The 26,815-nt window shown below is 41.9% G+C and overlaps 1 protein-coding gene across 6 annotated transcripts in view; it reads left to right on the top strand.

Annotated features, from left to right (window-relative positions):
- Positions 1-6: 6 nt before the first annotated feature.
- NSMAF (neutral sphingomyelinase activation associated factor) overlaps positions 7-26,815 on the top strand; it is a 54,635-nt gene continuing 27,826 nt past the window's right edge. For 4 of the 6 annotated variants that reach the window (XM_025213483.1, XM_025213480.1, XM_025213479.1 and 1 more), the window contains exons 1-12: positions 7-619; positions 12,318-12,404; positions 12,513-12,591; positions 12,685-12,752; positions 12,847-12,883; positions 16,084-16,134; positions 17,757-17,828; positions 18,220-18,267; positions 18,360-18,412; positions 19,496-19,625; positions 20,299-20,370; positions 21,432-21,540. In XM_025213483.1, the coding sequence (XP_025069268.1) occupies positions 525-619; positions 12,318-12,404; positions 12,513-12,591; positions 12,685-12,752; positions 12,847-12,883; positions 16,084-16,134; positions 17,757-17,828; positions 18,220-18,267; positions 18,360-18,412; positions 19,496-19,625; positions 20,299-20,370; positions 21,432-21,540 (901 nt within the window). In that variant the 5' untranslated portion in view covers positions 7-524. Of the gene's footprint in view, positions 620-11,513; positions 11,574-12,317; positions 12,405-12,512; positions 12,592-12,684; positions 12,753-12,846; positions 12,884-14,810; positions 14,881-16,083; positions 16,135-17,756; positions 17,829-18,219; positions 18,268-18,359; positions 18,413-19,495; positions 19,626-20,298; positions 20,371-21,431; positions 21,541-26,815 lie in introns of those variants that run through there. The other 2 variants (XM_025213482.1, XM_025213481.1) reach the window with 2 other exon arrangements.

Below are 26,815 nucleotides of genomic sequence, written 5' to 3'. Positions count from 1 at the left end.
GGCGTTGAACGCTTCATGACTGCTGCATGGGGGGCCCCACAAGGAAGCCTCGGCCCTGAGTTAGTGTTGGCCCCGCGCTTCCACTCGCCGCCCCGCCGCTCAACCCTCGGAGGCAAGGAGCCCCCTGCAGAGACCCGAGGCCCCTCGGCAAATGCTGCCTCTTTCGGTTCACCCTGGAGGGTTTTGGCTTTAGAAATGACCGGAGCTGTTCTTCTGTTGCAAAGAGCTTGGAGAAACCCCAGCTGCAAATGTCTAGTAGAAACCTCTGGCTTGGCCGAGTGAATCCTGTGTCCGCCCCTCGCGGCGCTCCGAGCACCCTCAAGAGGCTCTCGAGGCGCACCCGGCAGAGGGTCGCCATCCTCCAGCTTCGCGGTGTTTTGCACTCTCAGTAGGGCGGTGCAGTTGACGCTCTTGTGGGTGGTTGTCCTAGGGTCTTTGTGGTCGAAAACCACGTGTCTAGTTCTCCACCTTTATTCGGAAAGTCTCAGTGAATGGATTATTCTGATGATACCACTTGAGGTGCGATGGAGATGCAGCACTGTGGCGTGCCTGCCTCCCGTCTGAGTAACCATGGGGCCAGGAGCAGTGGAGATGGGATGGTCGCAGTGGGGATGGGATGGTAAACTAGTCATGTGTGAGCCCTTTACAAGTGCCACTCCTGATGTCTCGAATCCAAAATCAGCTAAAATTTGAGATCTTCTACAAAGGACTAGAACTCTTGGTTCCAAAATGATGCTTTTTTACCAGCTTGTACCATCTATACTTTTCCCAGAGCCTGATAAAGGGACTTTGATCCCAAAAGCTTGTAGAAAAGGGCAGTTTTCTTGCAGTTTCCCAGTTGGTCTAATAAAGAGTATTTGGGAACCAAGGATTCTAGTTTTTTGTCTGACTCCTGATGTCAGTGCTTCTATGCAGCTGATGGTTGCACAGCTGCTCTTCACCCTTGGCTAGAAAAACCATGTGATGATGAGGCAGACTGAATGGGTAATGAACCAGGCCTCATGTGGACAGGGAAAGCCAGGGTGAAACAATTAAAGCTTTAAGTATGCAATAGATGCACATATCTGTTGGATTGCTTTGCTTTTCTTAAGGGTTCTGGAAGGATTCAGCGCTCCTTGGATAATCTTGTGCATTGCCAAAGGGACCAGGGTTTGACTTCTGGGTATGTAAAGGTTGTGGTGGTGAGGTACATAGAGCATAGAACAAAACCCTTCCTGACTGAGGGGTGAGGGCTGGACTAGAGGAGGAAAATTAAGAGTGGGAAAGAGAACAGTTCTGTTCCACCAGCTATATTATTTTTCTGGCGGGTTTCTTTATTTTTTTTCCTGTTGTGTTAAATGGAGAACTTGTAAAATGTACTGATCCTTTGCTACCCCATTTCACAGTCCACTGTTACCTGTGGGTCTGTTACCATCACTGCTTGCAGGGCTCTTAAACCACTGTAAGTAGGTAATAGAGAGGGTTTTATCCCCCTTAATATATTACCTTGCCTTATCCTGAATATAAACTCATTTCTAAGTTGAACAATGAAATGCAATTAGACAATCCAAGAAAAAATTAATTTGTTCTCACTCGTTTTCCAGTAATCGGTGAATGTGTCATCTTGACTGCTGTAACTCTGTAAATTGAAAGATTGTTTTTCCTTTCTTCATTTTGTGCTTTTTGATTAAAAATTATGTATAGTCAGTGTCTTAGTTCCCTCTGGGTGTGGCTTTTTTTTAAATGCAGGAACAAAGTTATGTAAGACATGGTAAAAATAGTAAAATTGATTCGGAAGCAGGCATTATATCTAAAAGTACTCTTAACTGCCTTTAAGAAACTGATTCTATAACAAGTACCTATTATCCCTTGTACAAGTGCAATGGAAAATGGCTTTTAAACTGTACAAAAATAATTTATTAATCGATTTATCTTTCTTTAGTATCTGATTTCATAAACCTTTTTCTATAGTTTACAAACCCTCAGAAAAAAATCCTAAAAGAATTGTGTACACACAAGTTGCACAGAAGCCAGACTGCATTGTTTCACTTAAACAAAAAACAAAACAAACTTCTCACTTTGTGTGAGGTCTCTTAATAGACTGAAAGCAGAGAGATCCTATTGAAATTGGTAAACATCCACATTTGTTTCTCTGATCCACAAAAAGCATGAAACAATAAGAGAAGAAAATTAATTGAAGAATGTACTGTAGTCTTTTGACTTGTTATATTTTGTACATACTAGAAATATATGCCTTCTGAAGTTTGTAAAGGTTTCTAACAAGCAAGCATGCTTCCTGTTAACTAATTCCGGTTACAAAATTTACCAGTATGCAAATTTATAACTTACAAGTATGGCAAGTGTTTGTCTTTTCTGTTAGATCATTGTTTCAATTACAAATTAAGTTCTGTAGCTCATTGGTCCTGAACACAGATGGGGGGCATATTTAGCTCGTTGTTCTGGCATTTGATACAAGGATCTTTTATAAATGGAATTCTTTTGGCCCATGTCTTGCATGCTATTGTGCCTCCTGTTCAGGAGACTTAACTGTTTCTGCATTAGCGTTCTGTTGTGTATAATATATTGGCAGCATAAAAGCTTGCAGATGGATTCTGAAAATAATCATTTTACTTTTCTTCTAAACTGATAACTTTCTTTTGTCATTACATTGCAAAATATCTATAACTGGAAGTATAGTGGCAGCTATTGTTCAGATATCAGTAAATGAGTTGCACTTCTTATTTAAAGATACTTTAATCACATTTTAGAGATCATTACTTTAAACTGTTTTAGGTTGCAGGAATAATTTGCTGATTCTAGACTTTGCTAAAGATTTTGCTTCTGCAAGTTGTTCTGCACAGCCCCTTAATTTCATTCAGACTGCATCAGTGCACAAGTTCATCCATGCAAAACAGTTTTCCAAGATGAAGCTTAAAACTGCCTATGTGGGAAATACTAAGTAACATCACCCTTTCTCCAATAAATGTACACCATAGAAGAAAGCACCGAGTAAAAGTAGAGCTTTTATTTAGTTTTCCTTAATGAAGAACTCTGTAGCTGTCTTCTCTCAATACAAATAGGTTGATTTGGCAGAAACGGGTCCTGGAGTTGGAGGTTGCAGGACATGTTCAAGCACCTATTAATTGAAGATGTCTCAGGAGCATCTCTGAATAGTGTGGTAGAAATGGGCTCTCATTGGGGCATTGACACCATCCTCATTTTATCTGATTCTCGTTAAGTGTGGTGCTTCAAAACACAAAGTACAGCTAATACTAGGATTTGGCATTTATTTGGTACGATTTTTTTTGTTTACTTATTGATCATAAAGTTGTTTAAAAAAAATCTTTCACAGCAGGATACCCATACTAGACACAAAATAAACTTTTGAATTATTATTCAGTTATGCCAGTTAATATAGTTGTAAATGTAGCTCCTTGTTCCGTGAAAGAGAATCTCTTGGAAATCTCACAGTATGGCAACTGTCTCTTGCTTTACTTGGCAGTTTTAGTCTGTATGCAAAATTGTCTGCATGATGCTGTGAAGGGCTGCTTATCACAAGGCTTTATTTGTACTGTACGAGTCAGTTTGGCCTAATGGACTAGACACTGGACTTGGACTCGGGGGAAATATGGATTCTACAGCTGGCTCTGCCACTGGTCCATTTGGTAATTTGGACAAGGTCTTTCAGGTATCTCAGTTTGCTCATGTTAGATGACAGTAATTAAACTGACTGTCTTTGAGATCTATGCATGAAAATGGCTATATAAGAGAAATATGTATGAGGTATAAAAGTCTTATAAACAGCAGATAACATGGTGCAAGGTCAGGTTTAGTGTGCATTTCCCAGCTATTAAAAGTGCCCTGTAGTATTTTTGTGTATGTTTTGGGTATGTGTCTTAGACTGTACCACCATTCTTTCTAGTGGCGGTGGTATAAATGATTGCTAAAAACTAAGGGCACTTTTATACGTGCTGCAGGGTGGGCGGCAGGGGCAGTGCTTTTATTAGGGCGGCTTCAAGAGCTGCTCTAATTAAAGTGCCACCATGTCTTCTGTATCAGCATCCCTGAACTTAAAAATGGCAGCAGGGATGCTTGACCAAGAGCTCTTTCAATGAGTTTTAGTTCAAGCACCCTGCTGCGATTTTTAAGCGCAAGGGCACTGATACACGAGATGCAGGAGGCTGCTAGAGCATGGCAGTTGCCACGCTCCAATTGACTTGATTAATCGAGTCTGCTCCAACAAGCTGGAATTCCAGCATGTCAGAGCAGCCTTGGCGCTCATGTATAGACATCCTAAAAGTTTAAATATGCATTCATAGGAAGGCTTAGTCAAAAGGTCAGGATGTCTTTTTCCTTAGCCACTTTGGCCTGTGTTCTCTCTCTCTCTCTCTGCTTTTTTGGGGTAGATGACTTCTGCTGCCCATGACTATGGGCTTAAGCACTTCTCTGTAATTGTTCTTTGGACTGAGGTGTTATTTCCTGGAAAAGAAACGCTTCCACTTAAGTCTGTGGCAGACATTCCACTTAAGATGCAACTGACCTGTTAATTGTGCCTTAACTAGTAACCCAGTCACATGTTCAGGCAATTAACAGTGCCCCAAATGTGGAACCAGCCACACAATTAATTATTCTACAAAATATGTCTAATAATGTTGTGGCTGGCTTCCATTGTGTCTTAAATTGATGCTGCATGCATAGCTTCCCCAGCCCCAGGACCACACTGGAGTCTCCACCAGCTGTGGTGTGGTCCCAAGGCTAGGACCAAAAATAGGCTTATTGTCAGCCTCGGCTCCCAGAATTTCACTGGAGCCAGTTCAAGACTCTGAAATGATTCCAGAGCTGGGACCAGCAGTCAGCTGGTTGTTGGTCCCAGACTTATCTTTCAACTTGGCAGTGCAGAGGGATCATGATCTGGGGCTCCCCGTGTACTGGCAAGTAGTAATGGCACAATTTGGATCTGATCCCCCAATCCCAAAATTGCACATTCTGCCTTGCACTTATGGCATGACAGCAGGTGCTATTGTTGGGATTGGGGAACAGCTCTCATCATATCAGTAAATAAACATAGCAACCTTAGTTGACTATCTTTCTTTTTGTAGCATTGAGGAGTTGGTTAAGCTACCTCATTGCATGCGAGTCATTGCATAGTATAGTATTTCAGTTCTTTCTATTTCAGAAGTAGGTTAATTAGTTTAGCTTTAATATCAGTTGAATTCCTCACTCTCACTTTTTTTTTTTTTAAAACATATCAGTATAACTATGTCTCCTGTTTTAAGGTATTCTCCCCCAACTCCCACAAGAAATATTTAACTTAAGAAGTAAGACTAGCTCAATAACTTGTATAGTTTCCCAAGTTCCCTTGGTTGATGCAGATTGCCATCACTTTGTGGAAAACATTACATAAGCATGTACCCCCTTTGCCACAATCTGCCCATTGCAAAGATTTTATTGGACTGAACTGTCATATTGTGTTTTGGCTGTGTTGCTGTGACCACCAGCTGTAGTACACATGGACAAAAGCTAGGTGTTGCCTGTTGTGATCCATTTTGTTGTGTTTGTTTATTTTCACTGCTGTAACGCCAGAACTGGAAGGATAGTTAAGTCCTGATCTAGGAAAAAATACACTGAGTCTGCAGTTTGTTCACATCTCTGGTAGTATTAAAATGGCATACTGCAAAGTATTCTCTTTTGGATGCAGTTTTAAACTGAAGTTCTTTGATCTTATTCTACCTAAACAGAAGCCAGATGTTAAGATCTTAGGTGTGTGGTGATTCCAGTGATCTTTCTTTCTGAATAAAAACAGTTGTTAGATCTTAAATGTAGAGTTTTTTTTAAAGTGTTCACCTTCTGTATTTAAGGCTTGGTAGTCCAAAAGCACTGAGTACATCAGGGTGGCAAACATTTTGCATTTTCCCAGGTGCCTATATGGAATTTAAGCTCTGGAAATCTGGCCTCACTTGTGTAGCTCAGAGGGCCGAGACAGACCTGCTGTTTGAAACATTTGACATGCCTTTGAAGTGCTCCAGACGGTATTAGTGCAGACATGTACAGCCAAAGCAGAACTTCAAAAATGGCCAAGATGTATTTAAAAAAAAAAAAAGATGCTCAGAAAATGAGGAGCATCATTGAAGCTCTTCCTGAAATGCTCTGTATGCTCCAGGGGGTTGCTTGGTTTTCTAGATAAGGGGACTAGAGTGAATGTTTCTTTGCATGCCTCGTAGCTTCCATAGGTTCCCAAGTGCAGCTTGGTGGACGACAGTGCTCTTGGCTGTCTCACCTGCTCCCTACTTCTCCTGGGGTCTGAGTGTGTGGGAGGGGAAGAGAAATGAAGACTTGTGGGATGCCAGAAGACTGAGCAACCGCCTATAACCAAACTGTGGCTCACCAGCACGATACTTGCAGCTCTCTGGAAATTGGCTGAAGCCCTGCCCGCTTCTCCCCGAGGCGACTCCCAGGGGACAGCGCAGCCCCGCACTTCCTGCTGCTCCAGCTTTCCCCATGGGGAGCACGCCCTGATCCCGCCCTCTTCCCTTCTTGTGGGAAAAGCCCGAGTGGCTCAGAAGTGCATGGTAGGTGATCACCTCCACTTCCGGTCACTCATTAACCACCTCCCTTCCCCTGCTCCCTGGCTTCCAAGGCCAGTAACTCTGGCCACCCCTGGCCTATAACAAGTGTTCTTGTGGGGTGGAGGGGAACTGGGGGCAAGGGGAGGGGTGCAATTCATCTGTATGGCACTGAAGTGTAAATGCACTGAGTTTGGAGTGCTCAAAATTGGAGTGGAATTGGAGCACTTTAAATGCATTCCTGTCCCTGGCCTCAACAAGCTTTTCCTTTTGTTTTTTGCTTTGTAGTATATTGCTTCTGAAATGTCTTGCATTTTTCTTGCTGTTTTCTTCCTTTCATTTCCATATGCAAAATAAAACGCTAAATGAAGTATGTATTGCTAAAGTTGTATTGTCTCATATCTATGCATTCTTGAGCAGCGAAATTGAACAGTAACCCTTCAGTTTGCAGATGTAACTATTAAAAAAAACTTTGTTTATAGGGAGGCAGCATAACTGACATAAGTGTTTCCGGTCACATACTTGCACCAAAGGGTCTAAATTAAAGGTCACTTAGGGTCTTTAAAACACATTGAAGTCAATGGAAATATTTTTATTGGCTTAAATAGACCTTGGATCAGGCCAATAGGATTACAGCCACACTATGATTACTATGACACACTATGATTATGTAATTAGAGGCTATTTTCCAGGAGTCCCTGCTTCTTTCAGTGCACAGGCTGTTCTCTTAATGAGCACTTTGGTATATTGTTTTCTCTTGAGGTGTTTTTTTTTTTTTTTTTTTTCCATGTGTTGTCCGCCGTTGTAGAATAAATAAAATTTGGGTGCAAACTCATCCAGCCCAATGGGGCAAATGAGTTGCATGAAGCCAGTCCACGGGCTGGCTTTGTGCTGTGGAGTTGCATCATTTGTTCTGGAATGGGGCTGGAAATTTGACAGCATTAATTGCTGCAGCTTCTATAGTTTTTGCAGAAGCCACGCCTCCCACCACCAGCATCAGTTGTTGCGGCTCCACAAATCTTGGCAATTGATGTTGCTATAGCTCGTCTAAGTGGCAAACTTCCAGTTCTATTGGAAGCTTCACAGGCCAGTGACATGCCTCCATGGGCCAGATTGAGCCCAGAGACTGTCTTTGACCTCCTCTCTAGTATTCAAACCTTTCTCTCTTAGATAGTATAAAGCATTGTTAATATCCTAAGTTCTCAATCGTAAGGCACCCCAAGATAGACTCAAGCCACCCCTTAGAATATACTAGCTTTTAGTTTTCACTCCTTTTTTGGCTACAGAAAAATAATAGAGCAGGTTTTGTTGCAAAAAAACCCCAAAAACTTGGAAAGACTACAACTCTGGATTTCTATTTGAAATCTCTGGGCACATCCACACATGCAGTCATGTGCGCTTGCAGCAGCTCAGATAGCAGCAGCACGAACTTGTACTGAGGATTTGTGCTTCAGCAAACGTGCCTGAACATGCACTTCATTGTGGGGCAAATTGTGCCACTAGGGGCAAACTGACTCTGCCCAGCTCCTCCTGGACCTTCAGCTGGGGGAGCTAGAGACCAGTACAGCTAGCACTGTAAAGAACTGCCCTGGCGAGTAGCTCAGGGCTACTTGCCCTTGGGAGCTTCTGACGCCTGGCCAGTTGGGGCTAGTATCCCCAGATAACTTGTGCCGGCTGAACTGTTGAAGCAGCCCTAATCTAGAGTGGCCCCTGCACCTTCTACCCACTGTAGCAGTCTGGCAGTAGGACCTGCTGCTTGACTGTGACCTGTTGCTACCTGCGACAGCATCTGCCACCTTGGACCTGTGGTCCCATGGATGCACACCTGCTGGACCTAGTCCAGCACTGCACAGCCATCTGGGCTGTGGTGTAGGTACTGCAGCAGAGCCTCCTGCATCTCTGGGCTAGCTGGCAGTGGGCTGTGGCTGCACAGTTGGCCTTCATGGGGCACTGCTGTCACGTCTTCTGATATCCCCGCTCTGCCATCTGGGCAGCTATTGCCTAGAACAGGGGCAGAGGCTTGAATTTTGGGCGGAGGGCCTCTTACTGATTTTTGGCAAGCCATCGAGGGCCGCATGACAGGCAGCCCAGAGCTGATTAATATTAAATTTTCTAATTTTTTTAGGGGCCATGGGGGCCAGATAGAATGGCTTGGCGAGCTGCATCTGGCCTGCGGGTTGCATTTTTTTCCACCCCTGGCCTAGAAGATGTGCTCCTTGAGGTGGTCTGCTTTGAACTGTCAAAATGTGTCCTCCTGGCCCTAAATGGCCAGGTCAGCCACCTCGTCAGCCCTCCAGCTGGGTCCCCAGTGCTGGCCCTGGGCAGGTTTCTCTGCCCAGGTCCTGCCACGTGCATCACTAGTGGAGATCCTGGTGTTCCTGGTTTAAAAATTACAAATATTTTGGTAAAAAAAACTGCAAATTCTCTCATTAAAGTACTCCAAATGTATGTTCTTCTGCAATTAAAATAAAACATCACTGTATAGTGAGAGATTGGTTGTGCAATGTTTTATTGATTATATTTACAATTTTAAAGCAATTTGGAAGCCTACCAGTGCTAGGGGTGCACCTATAAAGATTTTTTTGGCCGATTTTTGTTAACCAGCTATATAGGCTGATACTGATCCAATAGCTGATGTGCAGCTTGGAGAGCAGCCTCAAGCCAGTAAGTGTGGTGGGAAGCAGGGTTGTGGGGGGGCAGATAGAGGTCCCCAAGATAAGCGAGGGAATGGGGCAGGGGCAGGTGCCGCCCAGGCGGGCAGGGTGTGGGGTGGACCTGCAGGTGGCTCATCCGGGAGGCTCAAGTGTGTGGGCTGGGGGGCAGCTCCCAGCTGCTGTGCACACCCCCAGGGTCGGCATGGGAGTCATGTGCATGGGGCAAGGATTTTGTGCATGGGGTGAAGGTGGGCTCGGGGCCAGGGGCTGCACTAGCCTCTTCCTGGTGGGGGCTGCTGGGTAAGGGCTATTCTTGGGATGGGTGGGGGTGAGGTGGGATGCAGTGGCAGCACTGGGAGGGGGGCTATGGGCTACAGCCATCCCAGAATTCATCATAGTGCCTCCCCAGAGTGTAGCCCCTGGCCCCGACCCCACAGCAGGCAGCCTACTCTCGCCTCATGCACAAATCTGGGGGGCACGTGTTTCCCCATGCCTCCCCCAGAGGTGCATGAAGTGGCCCAGAGCTGCCATGGCTCCATCCCATGCTCCACCCTGCCCTGGCTGATGCTGCGGTGGGGGAGGGGGTTGCGCACCGTGCAGTGGACCCACCCCTCCCCCACAGTCCCTCCCCAACCACAAACTCCCCCACAATCCACCCTCAAAGCCCACCCACAAAGACCCCCACCCACATATACCACCCCACCCCAAGCCCCTCCCCCCAAAATTTCACACCCTATGTGTTCAGCTGCTAGATGGGACAGGACCTGCATGCCATAGCCATGGCTGGAGGGGCAACTGCCACACTGCAGCCCTGCCCTGTGCTCTACCTGTGCTATTTCTCATTGCAACATAAGAAGCCAAGAATATGAATTTTCAGGGCATTTCATATATTCAAACATACAGCTGCTGGGTGAGTGCTTGGTACTTCTACAAATAAACTCATGCCAAGACAAAGAAATTCATGACACAGTCAGAAAATAAAAATGCAGGGTGGATGACCATGCAATAAGTCTAAGAAAGGTGCTTACAGGTTAGGGTCTGCTATGCTGAACTTTTTGTTGGCATGTAATCCCAAAGTCAAATCCAAAACCCAGCATTAGGTGCCTACATTCTCTGTACAGTGCTTAGGAGAGAGGGCTTCACAATGGGATCCAACAAAATCTGTGTACTGTCCAGGAATTGTCTAGAGCTAGTCAATAGGCAGTGCTGAACACCGGGGGGGGCGGGATGCTTGAGTTCCAAAGTTTAGGTGCCTGAGACGAGGCTGTAGACAGGATCCTCTATCAAGTTAGCATCCAGAACCTGGAATCTTCTCCTTCAGGATCTTCCAGAGAGCTGAACAGGGCTATTTCATTTGTAATGCAGCTCTATAAGGCAGAAGAGAGATTATCTGGCCTGTTAGTAATGTATAGCTTTTTTTTTTTTTAATGCAATGATGTTTATATGAAATACATAAAGACACCTGGGAGTAGAGAACTTGGGATTCTGTGCTTCCAATTTTTATTGCCCTAACAATTCAGATACAACATCACTGCACTGTTAAGTGTGCAAACATGATTCACAAGATTCCCTCTTTTACTTTTTCCAGCCCCATCTATAATGTATTCTTTGCTGCACAATATCATACCTCTTCATAAGGAGGGGAGGATGCTCCTCACCTAGCTTGTCTATAACTTGGTGGGTAGGGTACTCTTAGAAAGAGGGGCATGAGTATCTGAACTCCGCAGGCTGAGGAGGGTTTTGAAACAGTCTCTGACCATTGTAACCTCTTCAGCTGGCTTTTTAAAAGTAGAAATATCTATGGTTGAATTTTTGTGAAGGGCCTGGTTCTCTTAGTGTGCAATAGCTGTACTCGGAAGAAACAAGTTGGGTCATTTAGGACACAAGTGCCATCCCATCTTGTTTCTGGATGCCAATCAGGTTTGGGTCCAGGCAACTCAGCAAGTTTTATAGGAGGCTGGACCAGCACTGCCCCATCCTGAGTAGCTAGACATCAAGGGAATTTGAAAGTCATAGATTTAACTACTGAATTTTTAAGCACCTCCAGTACTAGGCAACTGCAGAGCAGGTGTCCTGGATCTCAGTTTTGAACTTGGGCATGTAGGTCACTTAATCCTTTAGGACCTGGACCCAGTTGTGAAAAGATTGGTTTAAGCAAATTGCCCAGCATCCCAAAGGAACTATATCAGAGAAGTAAGGGTAGGATCCAGTTCTTAGAGAAACATTTAACTGCCTTAGTCACAAAATAATCCTTTCTCTTCCTTCTCTCCACCCCCTTTGTTAATGGCATGCTTTCTAGCTTTTGCGACAGATGAAACTGACTTCACTGCATAATCTGGAATGATCCATACTTCGGCTCCAGCCTGAACTGAATAAGGTTGGGGCCTTGCGCGTATGCATTATCATCGCACACTATTGTTTCTACAGAAGGCCCAGTTAAGGTTTTACAAACAATGCAAATAATCAAAATGATCTGTCTCTGGTCTTGCAGGCCTTCCACTTTAACTATAGCCTTCTCCTATCCTGTGCAGTCTCCTTTCATTTTGTCACATCTTCACCTAGCCGTTCCAGATCAGTGTTTATGTCATCTTGCCATCGTTGCCTTAGTCTGCCTCAAGGTCTGGTACCTTCTACCTCAGTTTCCAAAATTTGTCTCGTATGCCTTCTCTGCATAGCCAATATGGTTGCAAATTCTTCCATCAGGAGAAAATGAGGTGTCTTTACGTATATTTTTCTTATGTAGGAATGTTGTACTTTTAATCATGTTCTGTGAAGTGGTGAATATTATTAGTCTTATACCATTACTATTTTGTTTCATCATGCAGACTCTCTGTATTTGTTGTACTTTGCCAGGCATCTTTTGTGCGGGGTATGAGGCCAACAACCTCAACTCATGAAAAAGCTAATAAAAGATAGAAAACTTTTTTTTTTCTTCACATTAGGTGTAAATATAACACTTTTAGATATTTTCAAGTGAGAGATGCTCCAGTACATCTTTAATGCTTTTAATTGTGCCCTTTTGACAGCGTACTTCAATTTAAAAATAGCACAGACTGTTCTCTTTTTGTGAAGAAAGTTTCTTATATATTTTCTTAACTTTTTTTTTTTTCTTCACTTATAGGTTTTCCTTACTCCTCCTTAATCTGGAAGAATATTACTTTGAACAGCATACAGCTAATCATATAAACAAAGGCTGTAGAGGTGAAAGGTAGAAAACCCATCTACTTGTATTTATTTAAAAATTCATTAAAATCATTCTGCCATTATACTGTATAATGATTTGGCATTATCATCATGATTTTCTTTTCATTTCTAGGCAGATAAGAGGTTCACTAAAAATCTGTTCAAAGTCAATTATTTTTGAACCTGATGACAATATCCACCCTATTATTAAAGTAAGTTGTATGGTCTTATAACCTGGTAGTATCTTGGTTTCCTTTTTAAAATGAATTTTAAAATAAACTCTGTATTTCTATAATTTATTACAGATACCATTGAGAGACTGTCTTAATATAGAAGCACCAGAAGACAATGAAGCAAATAAGCATTTTGCAAGGTGTGTGAATTTTAAGAAGTTCAGATGCATACATTTTTTTTTTGTTTTAGTAAGTTGAATTATGCTTTTCAAATATACCGTATTTATGTTTTAGGGAGATACCTGGAGGGATTTCTATCACATCTAATCAGGTAAGACGTCCACAGTTTTTTTGGCAAGTAAGAATTTTTTTCTGTTTAGTATTTACTAAAATCAATATTAGAAGCAGCTAGTTAAGGGGGGGATATTCACCATTATTGTTCTTAAAGTATCTTGTAAATAAACAAGAACAGCCATAAAACACCTGCAACCTTATATGAAACACAAATTTAATATTTCAAGAAACCTACCTGAAAAGTTCATAGTTTTCCATGCTGAGTTTGCATCATAAGTTTTTATTGGGGAAACTTCCTAATAAAGACAATATTTTCAGAAGTAACTTGAGAAAGGAAGAATAATGCTCTCCTTAGTGAAGTGTTTTTCGTCTATGAGATTTACTAATTTTGGTCTTGCTATGTCGCATAGTTTTTCAACACTTCATTATCACAGGGATTTAATTTGTTAGTGTTGGAAAAAGTCCTAACATTGAAGTAAATGGGGAAGACTCTGTCTAAACATTGGACTCTAGTGTATGTTCAGCACTAATCAGTAGATGATTTAAAAAACGATGCAAGTAATATTTTGACAGGAGTGTCTTAATTATGATTAATATCTATAAACTATAGACATAGTAGCTTTAATTAAAAATACAGTTGATTTTGAAATTTTTAAAAGCAACTCTTTTAGCAAAAATGGGAATACTTCTTTCATGAAGTCCTTTGTGACCAGGGTGAATCACCTTATTTTTTCACCTGATTTAGTTAACATCTTATGGTCACTTTCTGGTGGATTTCAAAGTGGTAAATATTTTAGTAAAAGAAGCAGAAGTTTATTTTGTGCTGAAGTAGTAAGTGTATGCTTCACTTTTACTTGCAACTCTAAAATATATAGAGAGATATAGATGTATATAAATACAAAAAATAACACCTTGCTTACCCTGGAAAAAGTCTCAGGCTATACTGATATTTTTACCCAGTGTAACTACAATAATGAAAACAGAGGCAATGAGCAGTGGCAGTTGCTCTTCTCCTTTCCTGGATTGGACTGGGAGGGGAGCAGCGAGGCACAGCCCCTACCCCATTCTCCAAGCTGGGCAGTGCTAGGCTTAGAAGAGGAAGGGAGCAGCAGCTGTTGCTCTTCTCCCATCCCAGACTGATCCAGGAGGAGAGAGGAGCAGCAGGGCAAAGCCTCCTGTCTGGAGCAACCACTTCACCCCTCTGCTCCTGGTCTTATAGAGCAGAGCAGAGGGAGCAGCAGGGCAACCCCTACCCAATTCTCATCCTGGGGACTGGTGTGGAAAACAGGCAGAGGCTGCAACGCTCTTTACAATCTGCTGCCAGGTGCTGGGAGCCAAACGGAGGGAGCAGTAGAGCAAAGTCCCTGCCTGCTTCTCACACTGGGAATGCTGATGTGAGAAGCAAATGGTCAATGGGAGAAGGGTAGCAGCTGCCCTGGTGCCTTCTCCAACCTTGGGTGACCCCAGTCTTGGGATGAGAGTTTTTACCTCTGTTCTCTAGGAGGTGTTAAGCTGGGGGAAGGTGTACATAAGTTTATTCTCCCAAGAAAAACTCTCCTTGTTCCAGTGTTATCTTTCTTCTGGAGCGGCCACTTTTTGCTTGAGAGAAAGCTTGAACAGCTGTATGTCTAGAGATGGAGATTCTCTTGGTAGCAACTGAACATCTGTAAATAGCCTTCATATAAAGGCAGTTTTTACTGATGCCAATGAATCGCATCTGCCTTGTAATAGGTAGTACTTACAATTATGCCATTGGAGGAGTTCTTGAGGGGTCATCCAGTCCAGCCCCTGCACAGATGTAGGATGTGCTACTTCTTTACTGTCCTTGATAAGACACCAAACAGACATGAATTTGCAATGCCACAAAATGTGGCAAGGGGAGTGTACAAGCATTCTAGCTCCAAAAAGGCAAGCTCTTCAGCCAAGGGGTGATAGTGAGCAGCTCCTTTGTTCTCTCCTCCCAGGAGTACCCAATTATCAACATCCTTCCTTTCCAATTCCAGGGAAGGGGGCAGACCTGTCAATGAATATCTGGTAGGAGAGAGCTGCTTTCTTTGCCCCATCACCCCTGGTAGTACTGCCAGAGCTCCAGTTTTTCCCAGAGCTCTTGCAATGGTGGGGGGAATTTCCTAACCTTAACCCCATCCCCTCACCCTTTTGCTTGCCTGCTGTGCTCTTTGGCTGAGCAGGCAGGGGGAATAGGGAAGGGAAGTTGTGCCGCGTTTTGAGCAGTCCCTCAGCTCCCTGGTGCTGGTTGAAGGATGGGGAGTGGGGGGAACCATGCAGCTCTTTAAACAGTGCTGGAGAGAGCCAAGACTACTCAAGTATCTGCAGTAGTCTGGTCCTTTCAGGGCTTCCTGACACCTTGGCCCTGGGTGGGATATCTAGACCGTTCATTCTCTCCCTTTTCCTTGGAGGTGGTGGGAGGGGGAGTTGAAGTCTTGAGAGATGCCCATCTCACTACCTATAACTGAACAGGCATTACATACGTGCTGGAAAGCAGCAAAGTTGTTGTTTAAAAAACAGTTTGTGGTGGAATCATTCTTTTTTTCTGCTATAAATAGCTTGAACACCTGTAATACGTTCACCTTTTTTGTGCCAGGGAAAAAAGGGTTTTTTTCCAGCACAAATCATGGCCTTGTAAACTTCTGTTGAAGTAGATTCCATAACTTCCCTGGGCAGCTTGTTCTATTGCCTAACAGTTCTTACTGTGGGAGTTAAAGTGAAATTAAATGGAATAAGTAATGAATATAATTTCAGACATTTACCTACTATGTAGGCTTAAAAATTTTATATCGGCTACTAAAAGTGTTGAACACTTCTTAGCTTTTGCTTTCTTTAAGATCATTTTGATTTAAAGACTTAGAGTAGATACGAGTTCTAATACTTTTAAGACATAACTTTTAAATTAAGATGCATAACTCTTAAATTAAGAACTTAACCTATAGGTAGGCTTATATATAGCCAGTTCTAGGTTTCTTGTACCTTCCTCTGAAGTATCGAGTAGTGGCTACATTCTGGAATAGGACAGGTCCCTTTTTGGATGTGATGAAGCATTTCTCATATTCTTGTCTTCCAGCCACTGTAATTCCTTCTTCCAGCTTCCAACTTCAGGAATTGCACTGCATTCCTCTGCCACCTCCCTCCTCGCATCCAGGAACACACATACTTGCATTCTCTATCTACATATTGCACCAAATGATAATTCACAAATCAAATTATATTATCTTTTTTTAGGTTCATCTAATTAAAGAACGAAACATTATTGCACCGTACAAAACTGAAAGAGTAAGTGAACACTTTTTAATGTTTCTTGCCAATTCAAGAACTGAAGTACAGTTCATAAAAATCCTTGTAAGAATCAGATTATTTAATTACTGCGTTGAAGAATATGGGAGTAAAATCAAAACACTTAGAATAATTTTTCCATTTTATTTGATGGACATTAATATTTTTGAGGTAACTTTGTCAGAGGTCTTAGTTTTCTATGACCGAATATTGAAGCAAACTTCGGGAGTATTTATACATTTATAGGCTTCTCAATCGGTTCAAACCAGAACAAGTGAAGAGAAATGAAACAGAAAATGACAAGCTTTTTTGTATTTCCTTTGGAAGAGTAGGGCATAAGTTCAAACACCAAAAAAATTGCATTCTTATTTAAAGTTACTAGTAAAGAGCAAGCAGGTTCAAGAATTTAAGTTACACAGTGTTCTGTCTTCTCTTTTGTAAGAGGAAAATTGAGTGATAGTGATACAGCCCACAAATTCATGTTCCTATAATGAACAGCAGTACACCTTGTAAATGCCCTCTGAGGTATCTGTACTTTGAAACCACTTATCTGATCTCCCTTTTAAAATCTGTGTAGTAATTCTGAATTATGTTTCCATGTGTTTGGGAAAATGGTCTTTGTCATTGTTGCCTATAAATCCCCCACCCTATACATAGCTATAAAAGGCCTCCTGATTTCTCAGAGGTATTCATAGTAATACAATGGGACAGTCCTGAAATCTGCCACAGGGGACCTCTAATTACATCTGTGCTAGAACTTATTTTTTCTCAAATCTCTTTTTCTTATTCCCCAATCCAAATTCTTTGAGATGTCTTGCTTTCTCTTTACATTATTGCTTTACTTATTAGATTCCTGTGAACTGTGACTATTACATTGAGCTGAAAATCATCTGGTTTTGTGCAGTTATTTTTCCCTGAATTTGCAGAGGTTAACTTTTCACTACCCATATTTCATTGTTCAAAACCTATTTTACTCTTCATATCTTTTGCATTTTTTATTAAAAAGCACATGCATGTGTATACTCATTTGATGTAATACTATTCAGTCCTAAAGTCAAGTTAGTTCAAATTAAACCTCTACTTCTAGGGTGTTGAACAAGAAAGTAAAATGTCTGAAGGAAAAAATACCTATACTGCAGTTAAACTGTATGCTTTTATCCTTCAAAGCAGTTGTTAACTGGAAATCTTTTTCTGCATTGTACAAAGCTACACTATCCTCTAAAATGGGTCCTGCCACTTTTTTAAAAAACATTTGCCATATGTTAGATGCATAAGTACTTAAGATTTTGCTTCTCATGCTATTTTTTGAAAAATTCTCTTTAAGCATTTGTTAAATACTGAATAACTTGCAAAATATAGTTCAAAGGGAATATTTATTGCAAAGAAGATATACATGTAGTATGTTTACAGAGTTTTCCATGAGTGTGAAATTCAAAATATTTCAGGAATGCTGCCAGCTTTTAAAAAAATATTGTCTGGGGCGGATGGGCGTTGTGTTGTGTGTGTGTGTGTGTGTGTGTTTTTTTTTTTTTTTTTTTTTTTTTTTTTTTTTTTTTTTTTTTTTTTTTTTTAGCTTTAATTTTATTGTTCTATCCAGTATTGTTTTCACTTTGTTTTATTAGGGTAAAAATGAATACTTCTTTCAGTTGGATGTTGCTGGGAAGGTGGAAGATGTTATACAGACTCTGCTTCAGGTACACACTTTTAGCTTCAAGTTATAATACAGAAAGAGTCTGTCTTCAAAGCAAATAGTTTGAACAGTTTTATATTCAGAAGGCAAATAGGTTGGAGTACCCTAGTTCAAATACCCTAAGCAAATGGCATATTTCTAAAAACTGTTTTGCACTTCCCTTTTATAAAAACTTTCATTTCCTGGTAGCAGTTGATTGTAAAGAAACTGTTAACAAAACTTTGAAATGGTTATCTCTATCTTTAAAGTAAATGACTGAATCTTCTCTTTGCATTCTGTCTACAAGACTACGGTGTGTCCTCTGTGCTCTTACTTGACTTCTGAATTGTCAGAAAACAGATTTAGTCCTATATGGTATTTGTTTCTTCACCCACACTGATTTCTCTCTAAAATAGCTTTACAGGGCCTCTCATCTGGATGAACTGGGAGATCAGGCTGCCATGGTAAACTTTTGACACCTCCTATGAGCATGCTTTTATTGATGTTGATGCAACTGCAATTAGGAACATAAAAAACTTTACCCTTCTTTCATTAGATAACTGCTATATTGCAGTCACGTTTGGCTAGAACATCATTTGATAAGAACAGGTATGTTTTCAATAACTTATTTTTTGTGCTTTTGTACTGCACATTTAGTTCATTTTTGATGCTAGAATTAATTTTAGCTTTGAGCAAATGCTTATTAACTACAGCATAAGTACTTTAATATAGAACATTTTACTTAGGCTTGCATTATGGTCCAGAACTGTAGCACGTTATGTTCAGCATGAGCCACATGCAGCTGTTAAGGGTTACATTGAGGATCCTGGGCTCTTGCCCAGCAGTACATGCTCTCCAGTTGGAGTCTCTGGGCTCTCCCTTCCTCATCCAGCTGCTGTTTTCTGCCCCTGGCCCAGGGGTCTGCGCAGTGAAGTAACATAGGGAGCTGGGGGTGAGCCTGGGGCCTGCAATGCAGAGAGGGGGTTGCGGGCAAGTGCTGGAGCAGAAGGGAGGCGGTTTCTCAGGCATGCATTGCAGCAGAGGGGAGAGGGTTCATGGGTGTGCTGTGCAGTAGAGGGGAATGGAGTGTTTACGGGTTCACTAGGTGGGTAGGTTACATGGTGCAGAGGCTGGTGGGAAGGGAGTGTCTGTGTGTGGCCTGGGGGTGGGGTAGGGTGGGCCTGGGTCACCCTGGTGCAGCCTGTGAGGTGTGCAGCCTCTGCTAGTGTGGCTTCTGGGGGATATGACTCCTAGCCACTTTGAAGTTAGGCAGCCCTGCTATAGAGGATAGTAAGTCCTCCAGTATCCAAGGTAAATCTTACAATTTATACTTCAAAACGTCTTTCTTTTTAATTTGCAAGTTATTTGGCACAAATGTAAAATAAAAAAAAAAATGAAATGGGGGGGGGGGGGTGGGGGGGGTGTGTGTGTGTGTGTGTGTGTGTGTGTGTGTGTGGAGCTGCCAGTGCACAGACTTGATAGCTGCATCGGAATATAATAGAGAGGTGTAAGAATTTTGTGCTTTACAGGAGGAAAAATAACTGTGAGGAAAGAACTTTGTTAAATATTCTCAGGGTACTTTTTTTTAGGTATGCAGTAAGGTGCTCATAAAAATATTTCTAGAGCAGTTTAAAAGACCATTTCAGTTGAGCAGGAACAAAGACTGGTAAACTTATTCCTGCTTTCTTATAGATTTCAGAGCATTTCTGAAACGTTGCATATGGAATGTGAAGCAGAAATGGTGACGCCATTAGTGACTAATCCAGGTCATGTGTGTGTCACTGATGCAAACCTGTATTTCCAACCTCTGAATGGGTATCCAGTAAGTAATTAGCTAGGAAATACATGTATGGCTTCTCCATCCTCCTCTCCTATGAAACCTATAACTTATTCCTCATAAGAAAACCTGCTATAAGAACACATGATAAAGAGCCAAGTTAAATCTTCTTGGATGCTGATGAAAAATGTATAGCTGTTTTCCTCAAATTTACATAGTCTCTTCACATAGTGTAGAGGACAAGCACTATTGTAAGCTTAGAATGAGGTTTATAACAGATCTTGGTACATTGTGAATGCAGAATGATGAAGTATGTATGATCCACTGCCAGCTGGTGCTTTACATTAGAGATGTTATTTCATGTTTGTCCATAAGGTGGTATCAGTAGCTAGGAAGCTGACTCTTTCCATATTCTGACAATTTCCTGATTTTTTTTGTCTTCTATAACTCTGACTAGTGTCTTTTTAGGACAGAGGTTAGAAATAAACAATGGAGTTGCCACTTAACTTACCTTTAAGATCAAACAGCTGGCAATAGCAAAACAGTTATTATTAAAGTAACTATTTAGTGGCAGAGAAATAAGAATGACGTATGCAAATGATATCAGATGTTGTATCTCTCCAATAGAGAGAAACCTTTATAATTCTAAAATTGATTAGTGTAGTACTGCTTATGTAGTACTAATGGCCTTGGCACTTCCTTAATTATTACCCTACAGAAACCTGTGGTGCAAATAACATTGTACAATGTCCGTCGCATCTATAAAAGACGACATGGTCTAATGCCAGTGGTAAGCTGTAGGTTTTTATTTCTAGTTTCATGCATTGCTAATACCAGTCAGACTTTCTCTGAAATTGCAGGTGTTAGTTGATGGGGCGGAAGAGGGAAGGTATTTTAGAAGTACAGGCCTGCATTTCTTCTTGCCACTTAGAATGTATTTATTCTCATTGAGTTGACAAAGTAGAAATCAAAAGCAGAGAGAGACTGCAAACTGTCTACCTGGAGAATAAAGGGACCTCTTTCATGGCTACATTGATTATTTCAGTTTGGTGTAATTGAAAACTAAGCCAGGTGTTAAGGCTGGTAAAAAGTTGCTTAAACAATTTTATTTAATGTGTGAATTGGGATCAAAATTTAACTGCATTCCCACATTCTTTTAATCTGTAGTGCAGTTCTGCACTGAAGTAATACCGACTTCTTCCATTTATCATAATGTCTTTGGGACTACACAGTGAATTTACTGGCTTCAGAAAGCTGAAATACGTGGTCAGCTTATTAAACATTGGTATCCCTAATGACTTTTCAAACAATATATTCCTTTGCATTGTAACTATATCAGTAAATGTCAGCTGAAAGATGCCCTACAACTTCAGTGAACGGGGAAGAAATTGCATTAGGTGATGTGATACGACTGTGAGGAATGGGAAAGAGGTGGTACAAAGTTTAGCTGTGGAGTCCTAGTTGCATTCTTTCACAGATCTGGTTTTTAACATGATATAAATGGAAAGTCTACTCTTTTTTAAACTAGGGGGGAAGGATGGCTGACTGGGTTTTTTTTGTTTTTTGTGGGGGTTTTTTGTTTGTTGTTTTTTCCCCAGCTACATGCCTGATGGATCCAAAGGGCTTACTTTGATTCTGTCCTATAGGACGTATTTTATATGGAGTCCTTAAACTGACTTCAATCTCTTGTGTGGGCAGGGGAGGAATATTTATAAATAGCAAAATACTTGGACAAAACTGCTGCCAAATTCAGTGGGAACAACTATAACCTAAGATCAGTAACTGAAATTAGTCACTAATGCGCTATTGTTGAATTTTAGACTTTAATTTTTTCTTCCTTCAATTTCTAAGGGACTAGAAGTATTTTGCACAGAAAATGACCTCTGTTCTGACATCTACTTAAAATTCTACAACCCTCAAGATCGAGATGAGCTGTATTTCTATATTGCAACGTATTTAGGTGTGCACTGTTTTGTTTTGTTCTGTTTTTAATGTTCTCCTTTCTCTGGGAGGGGTTTGGGGGTGGGGAGGAACAACTTAGATTCTGTTTTGATGTGTGGGAGGAAGTAGAAATATTAAATAGTTGTGACCTGACATGTCTAAAAATATATTCTGGGTTGGAGGAGGCAAAGTCTGAAATGAATGTTACAGTGCTGCCTGTAGCTACTTTGTGACATTCTTCTATTATTAGAACTATATCTGGAAGCTCAGATAATAGTGCTTTATTGAAAGTATGGAGGGTTGTTTTTTTTTTTTCTGGTTAATCAACTTGCTACTAACTCTTCAGGGTGAGAGGAGCTTAATGGACTTTGCTTTCATAGCATGGGATAACATACAGCTGAGCTGATCATTATTTATTGGAAGTGTTTTAGTTGAAGTCATAGAAAGTCTACTTTGAACTGAGCCTGTAGCTAGAAAAAGGAAATAGGTTTGCAGTTAATTTAGCTGATATCTGAGCTGGCAAAACTTTGGCATTTCATTAACTCAGTCCTCATGTCTAGTAAATCCTGTGCATGTTCATTCTTGGGGATGCCATGATGACAGGTAGCACGTACTCCTCAAGTATATATATTTAGACTTAATGAGAAATAGCCAATGCCACAAAAGGGACAACAGTAATGTAATCTGGAAATGTTCTGTCAGCTCAGTCAGTTTTTTTCCTTTAAGAGTTTTCCTTGCATACCCATACTTAGAACTTTTTTTTTGTTTGATTGTGGGATTAGGGCAGTTTAGAATTTTTGGACAGATTAGTCCTTTTAGTAAACTTCCTCCTTCCTGTGTGCTGGTGATGTTCTGTTTTCATCCTTTCTACTTGTCTTGGTGTCCTTGAAATAAGATGTCCTTTATGGTAAAGTGAGGCCACATTTTCCAACCATATGTCAAGTAGGTATCCTTAGTTGCTCAGCTGTAGAAAATAAGACTTAGGCTCTTAAATGTTTTATCAATGCTAAGATGATTCATGTTCTATTATTTTCTTACCTTAACAAATGTATAGTCTTTCCTTTCTCTCCATTCAATCAATCCTTGATGTTTTCTACTACATAAGAAGTGCCATACCGAACTAGACCAATGGCCCATCTACCCAAAAGCCTGTCTCTGATTATAACAAGATTGGATGCTTTAGAGGGAGAGCATTGAACTGCATGTCCCTGGACTAATCTATCTCCAATTCATTACCCTGCCTGGCATCCACCATTATTGGTTAAGAGATGCCAGAGGAAAATGTCGAATCATTCTGTTCAACAGCTATTAATAGATCTATCATCCGTCCATTTTCCTAGTCCCTTTTTGACCCTGGCTATGCTATCTGCTTCTACCATCTCCTGCTGCAATGAATTCCGTAAGTTAGTTACTCATTGCATGAGAAAGTACTTTCTCTTGTTGGTTTTAAATTGGTTACCTAATTTTTTAGTGGGTAACCACTATTCTAGTATTCTGGGACTTGCTAAATAATGCTTCCATCCATGTAGTCCACATCTCCTTCTTGCTCCCGCTTCCTGTCCCATGCCTGCCTTCCCCGCCGCCCCCCCCCGCCTTCGCCTTTCCAAATTGAAGAGTTCTAGCCTTTTTATTCTCTCCTGGTATGGCAAATCCTCTCTCCCCCTGTTCATTTTGGTTGTCCTTCTGTGTACCTTTTTTAATTCTTCTACCATATTTGGAGATGCAGAGACCAGAACTGCATGTGGTATTCAAGATATGGGCACACCATAAATTTGTATAATGGTATTCTCCGTTTTGTTTTCAGTTGACTTCTTGATGATATCCATCAACTTGCTGGCTTTTTTGGTCGCCCCTGCATGTTTAGTTGATGTAGGTAGTTCTCTAAAAACAATAACGCTGAGGTCTTTCCTGAGTTGTAACAGCTAGTTCAGAACCGAGCATTGTGTACATATAGTTCAAGTTATTTTTCCCCATATGCATTACCTTGAACTTGTCATAACTGAAGTCCTTTCACCATGTTTGCTCACTCTTAACTTGGTGAAATCTTTCTGCAGCTCCTTTACATCACCTTGGGATTTGATTACCTGGAATAATTTGGTATCATCTGCAAACTTGGGGATTTCACTCTGCATCTGCATTTCCAGGTCACTGATGAAAATGTTTAATAAAATTGGGCTCAGCACAGATCCCTTTAGGTGCCTCACTTTTAACCGCTCTCATTCTGTAAAGTAACCATTTAGCCCTACACTTTACTTCCTGCCTTTTAACCAGCTCTCAGTCCACCAAAGAAGCTTCCCTTCAGTCCTGTGGCAATGCAATTTTTTTAAACGTCTGTGGTGAGGGACCATATTGACAGCTTTTTGAAAATCCAAATATATTATATCAATATAATAGAACCTAATGAGGGCTTTAAACTACATTCGCCGGGGGATGGAGACCAAAGTCCTGAAGTAGGTGACCTGGAGGAAGCACAAGCAGGAGGGGTCAACAGTGGAGGCCTTTTCATTCTTCCTGAGAAAGTAGGGCAATTGGCTAGTTATCTTCAATGTCTGTACTCGAATGCACGGAACCTGGGGAACAAGCAGGAAGAACTGCAAGTCCTCACGCAGTCATGGAACTACGATGTGATGGGTGGAATAGCTTGTATGACTGGAGCACTGTCATGGGTGGGTATAAACTGTTCAGGAAGGACAGGCAGGGGAGAAGAGGAGGAAGAGTTGTGCTTTATGTAAAAGCTGTATAATTGGTCAGAGCCTCAGTATGAAACTGGAGATAGGCCTGTTGAAAGTCTCTGGGTTAGGGTCAGAGGGAAGAGCAGCAAGGATGATGTCGTGGTGGGTATCCGATAGACCACCAGGCCAGGAGGATGTGGTGGACGAGGATTTCTTTAAACGGCTAGTGGGAGCTTCTAGATCACAGGCCCTGGTTTTCATGGGGGACTTCAGTCAACCTGACATCTGCTGGGAGGGCAATACAGCAATGCACGGGCAATCCAGGAAGTTTTTGGAGCAGGTGGGGTTAGCAAGTGTTGGAGAGGCCAGCTGGGGGCCATGCTGTTCTTGACCTACTGCTCACAAACAGGGAAGAATTGGTGGGGAACATAAAAGTGGATGGCAGCTTGGGCAGCAGTGACCACGAGATGATTCGAGTTTAGGATTCTGAGGAAAGAAAGGACAAAGACAGCAGATGCAGGGAATCTGGTAGATAGGAAGGCTTAGCTAGTATGGCAGAAGACCAGCTTGGCTTAACAGGGCACTCTTCCGTGAGCCAAAACACAAAAAGGAAGCTTAGAAGAAGTGGAAACTTGAACAAACAATTTAGGGAGGGATATAAGTATTGCTCGGGCATGCAGGGATGAAATCAGGAAGGCCAAAGCATAATTGGAGTTGCAGTTAGCAAGGAACATGAAAGGTAAGAGGTTTTTACAAATATGTCATTGACAAGAGGAAGATTAGGGAAAGTGTAAGTCCCTTACTGGATGGGGGAGGCAACCTAGTAACATGATGTGGAAAAGGCTGAAGTACTCAATGCCTCTCTCTTTCACCCCAGTCTTCACAGGCAAGGTCAACTCCCAGACTACCACATGGCAGCAGTTTGGGGAGGAGGTGAGCACCTGACAGTGGTGAAAGAACACGTCCATGGGGCCAGACATGCACCCAGGGGTGCTGAGGGAGTTGGCCAATGTGATTGCAGAAATGCTGTCCTATCTTTAAAAACCCATGGCGATTGGGAGTGGTCATGGAGAATTGGAAAAGGGCAAATGTAGTGCCCCTTTTTAAGAAAGGGAAGGGGGAGGATCCAGAAAACTACAGACTGGTCAGCCACACCTCAGTCCCTGGAAAAATCATGGAGTGGGTCCTCAAGGAATCTATTTCTAAACATGTGGAGGAAAAGGTGATTAGGAACAATCATCATGGATTCACCAAGGCCCTGACCAACCTGATTGCATTCTCTATGGATGTGGGGAGAGCAGTGGGTATGATATACTTTGATTTTTAGAAAGGCTTTTGATATAGTCTCCCACAATATTCTCGCAAGGAGACTATAGAAGTATGGGTTAGATGGATAAACTGTAAGGTGGATAGAAAACTGGTGGGATTGTCAGGCTCAGGGGGTAGTAATCAATGGCTCAATGTCTAGGTGGTAGCCGGTATCAAGTGGAGTGCCCTAAGGATTGATCCTGGTGCCAGGTTTGTTCAATACCCTCATCAATCACCTGGAAGATGGGATGGAGTGTACCCTCAGCAAGTTTGCAGATGACACCAAGATGTGGGGAATAGTAGATTTGATGGAGATAGAGCTAGGATTCGGAAACCGCAACAAATTGGAGGATTGGACCAAAAAATTTGCATGAAGTTCAGTATGGACAAGGGTGAAGTCCTGCACTTAGGACTGAAAAATCCCATGCACTGATCCAGGCTGAGGACTGACTGGCTGGGCTGCAGCTCTGCAGAAAAGGACCTGAGGGTTACGGTGGAAAGTAAGCTGAATAGAAGCCAACAGCATGCCCTTGTTGCAAAGAAGGCTAATGGCATACTGGACTTCATTAGTCTAAGTGTTGCCAGCAGATCAAGGGAAGTGATTATTCCCCTCTATTCTGCACTGGTTAGGCCACATCTGGAGTACTGTGTCCAGGTCTGGATCCCCCACTACAGAAAGGATTTGGATAAGTTGGAGAGAGTCCATCAGAGGGCGACAGAATGATTAGGGGGCTGGGGCACAGGCTGAGGGAACTGGGCTTATTTAGTCTGGAAGAAAGAAGACTGGGAGTGCGGGTGTGGGGATTTAATAGCAGCTTTCAACTACCTGATGGGTGGCTACAAATAGGATAGAGCTAGACTGTTCTCAGTGGTGGTAGATGACAGAACAAGGGACAGTGGGCACTTTCACAGGTGCTTCAGGGTTGGGGGAGTAGTGCTTTAGAAAGGCTCCCAGAGCTGCTCTAATTAAAGCACATCTGAAGTTTGTGCCCCTGCTGCCATTTTTAAGCATGGGGACACAAGACATGGGAAGCTGCTGGAGCTCAGCAATTGATTAACAGAGTCTGCTCTGATGCACTGGAATTCCAGAACATAGGAGCAGCCTCCCTGCTTGTGTATAGGTGCCCAGTGGCCTCAAGTTGAAGTCAACAAAGTTTAAGTTAGATATTAGGAAACACTTTCTCACTAGAAGTGTAATAAAGCACTGGAACAGATTACTGAAAGAGGTTGTGGAATCTCCATCCTTGGAGGTTTTTAAGACTTGGATAGACAAAGCCTTGGCTGGGATGAATTAAGTGGGGATGGTCCTTGTTT

The sequence above is a fragment of the Alligator sinensis genome, unplaced genomic scaffold (genome assembly GCF_000455745.1).
Source record: "Alligator sinensis unplaced genomic scaffold, ASM45574v1 scaffold700_1, whole genome shotgun sequence".
Taxonomy (NCBI): Eukaryota; Metazoa; Chordata; order Crocodylia; family Alligatoridae; genus Alligator; species Alligator sinensis.
Note: the sequence above shows the minus strand (reverse complement) of the source record. Positions and strands in the feature narration are given on the sequence as shown.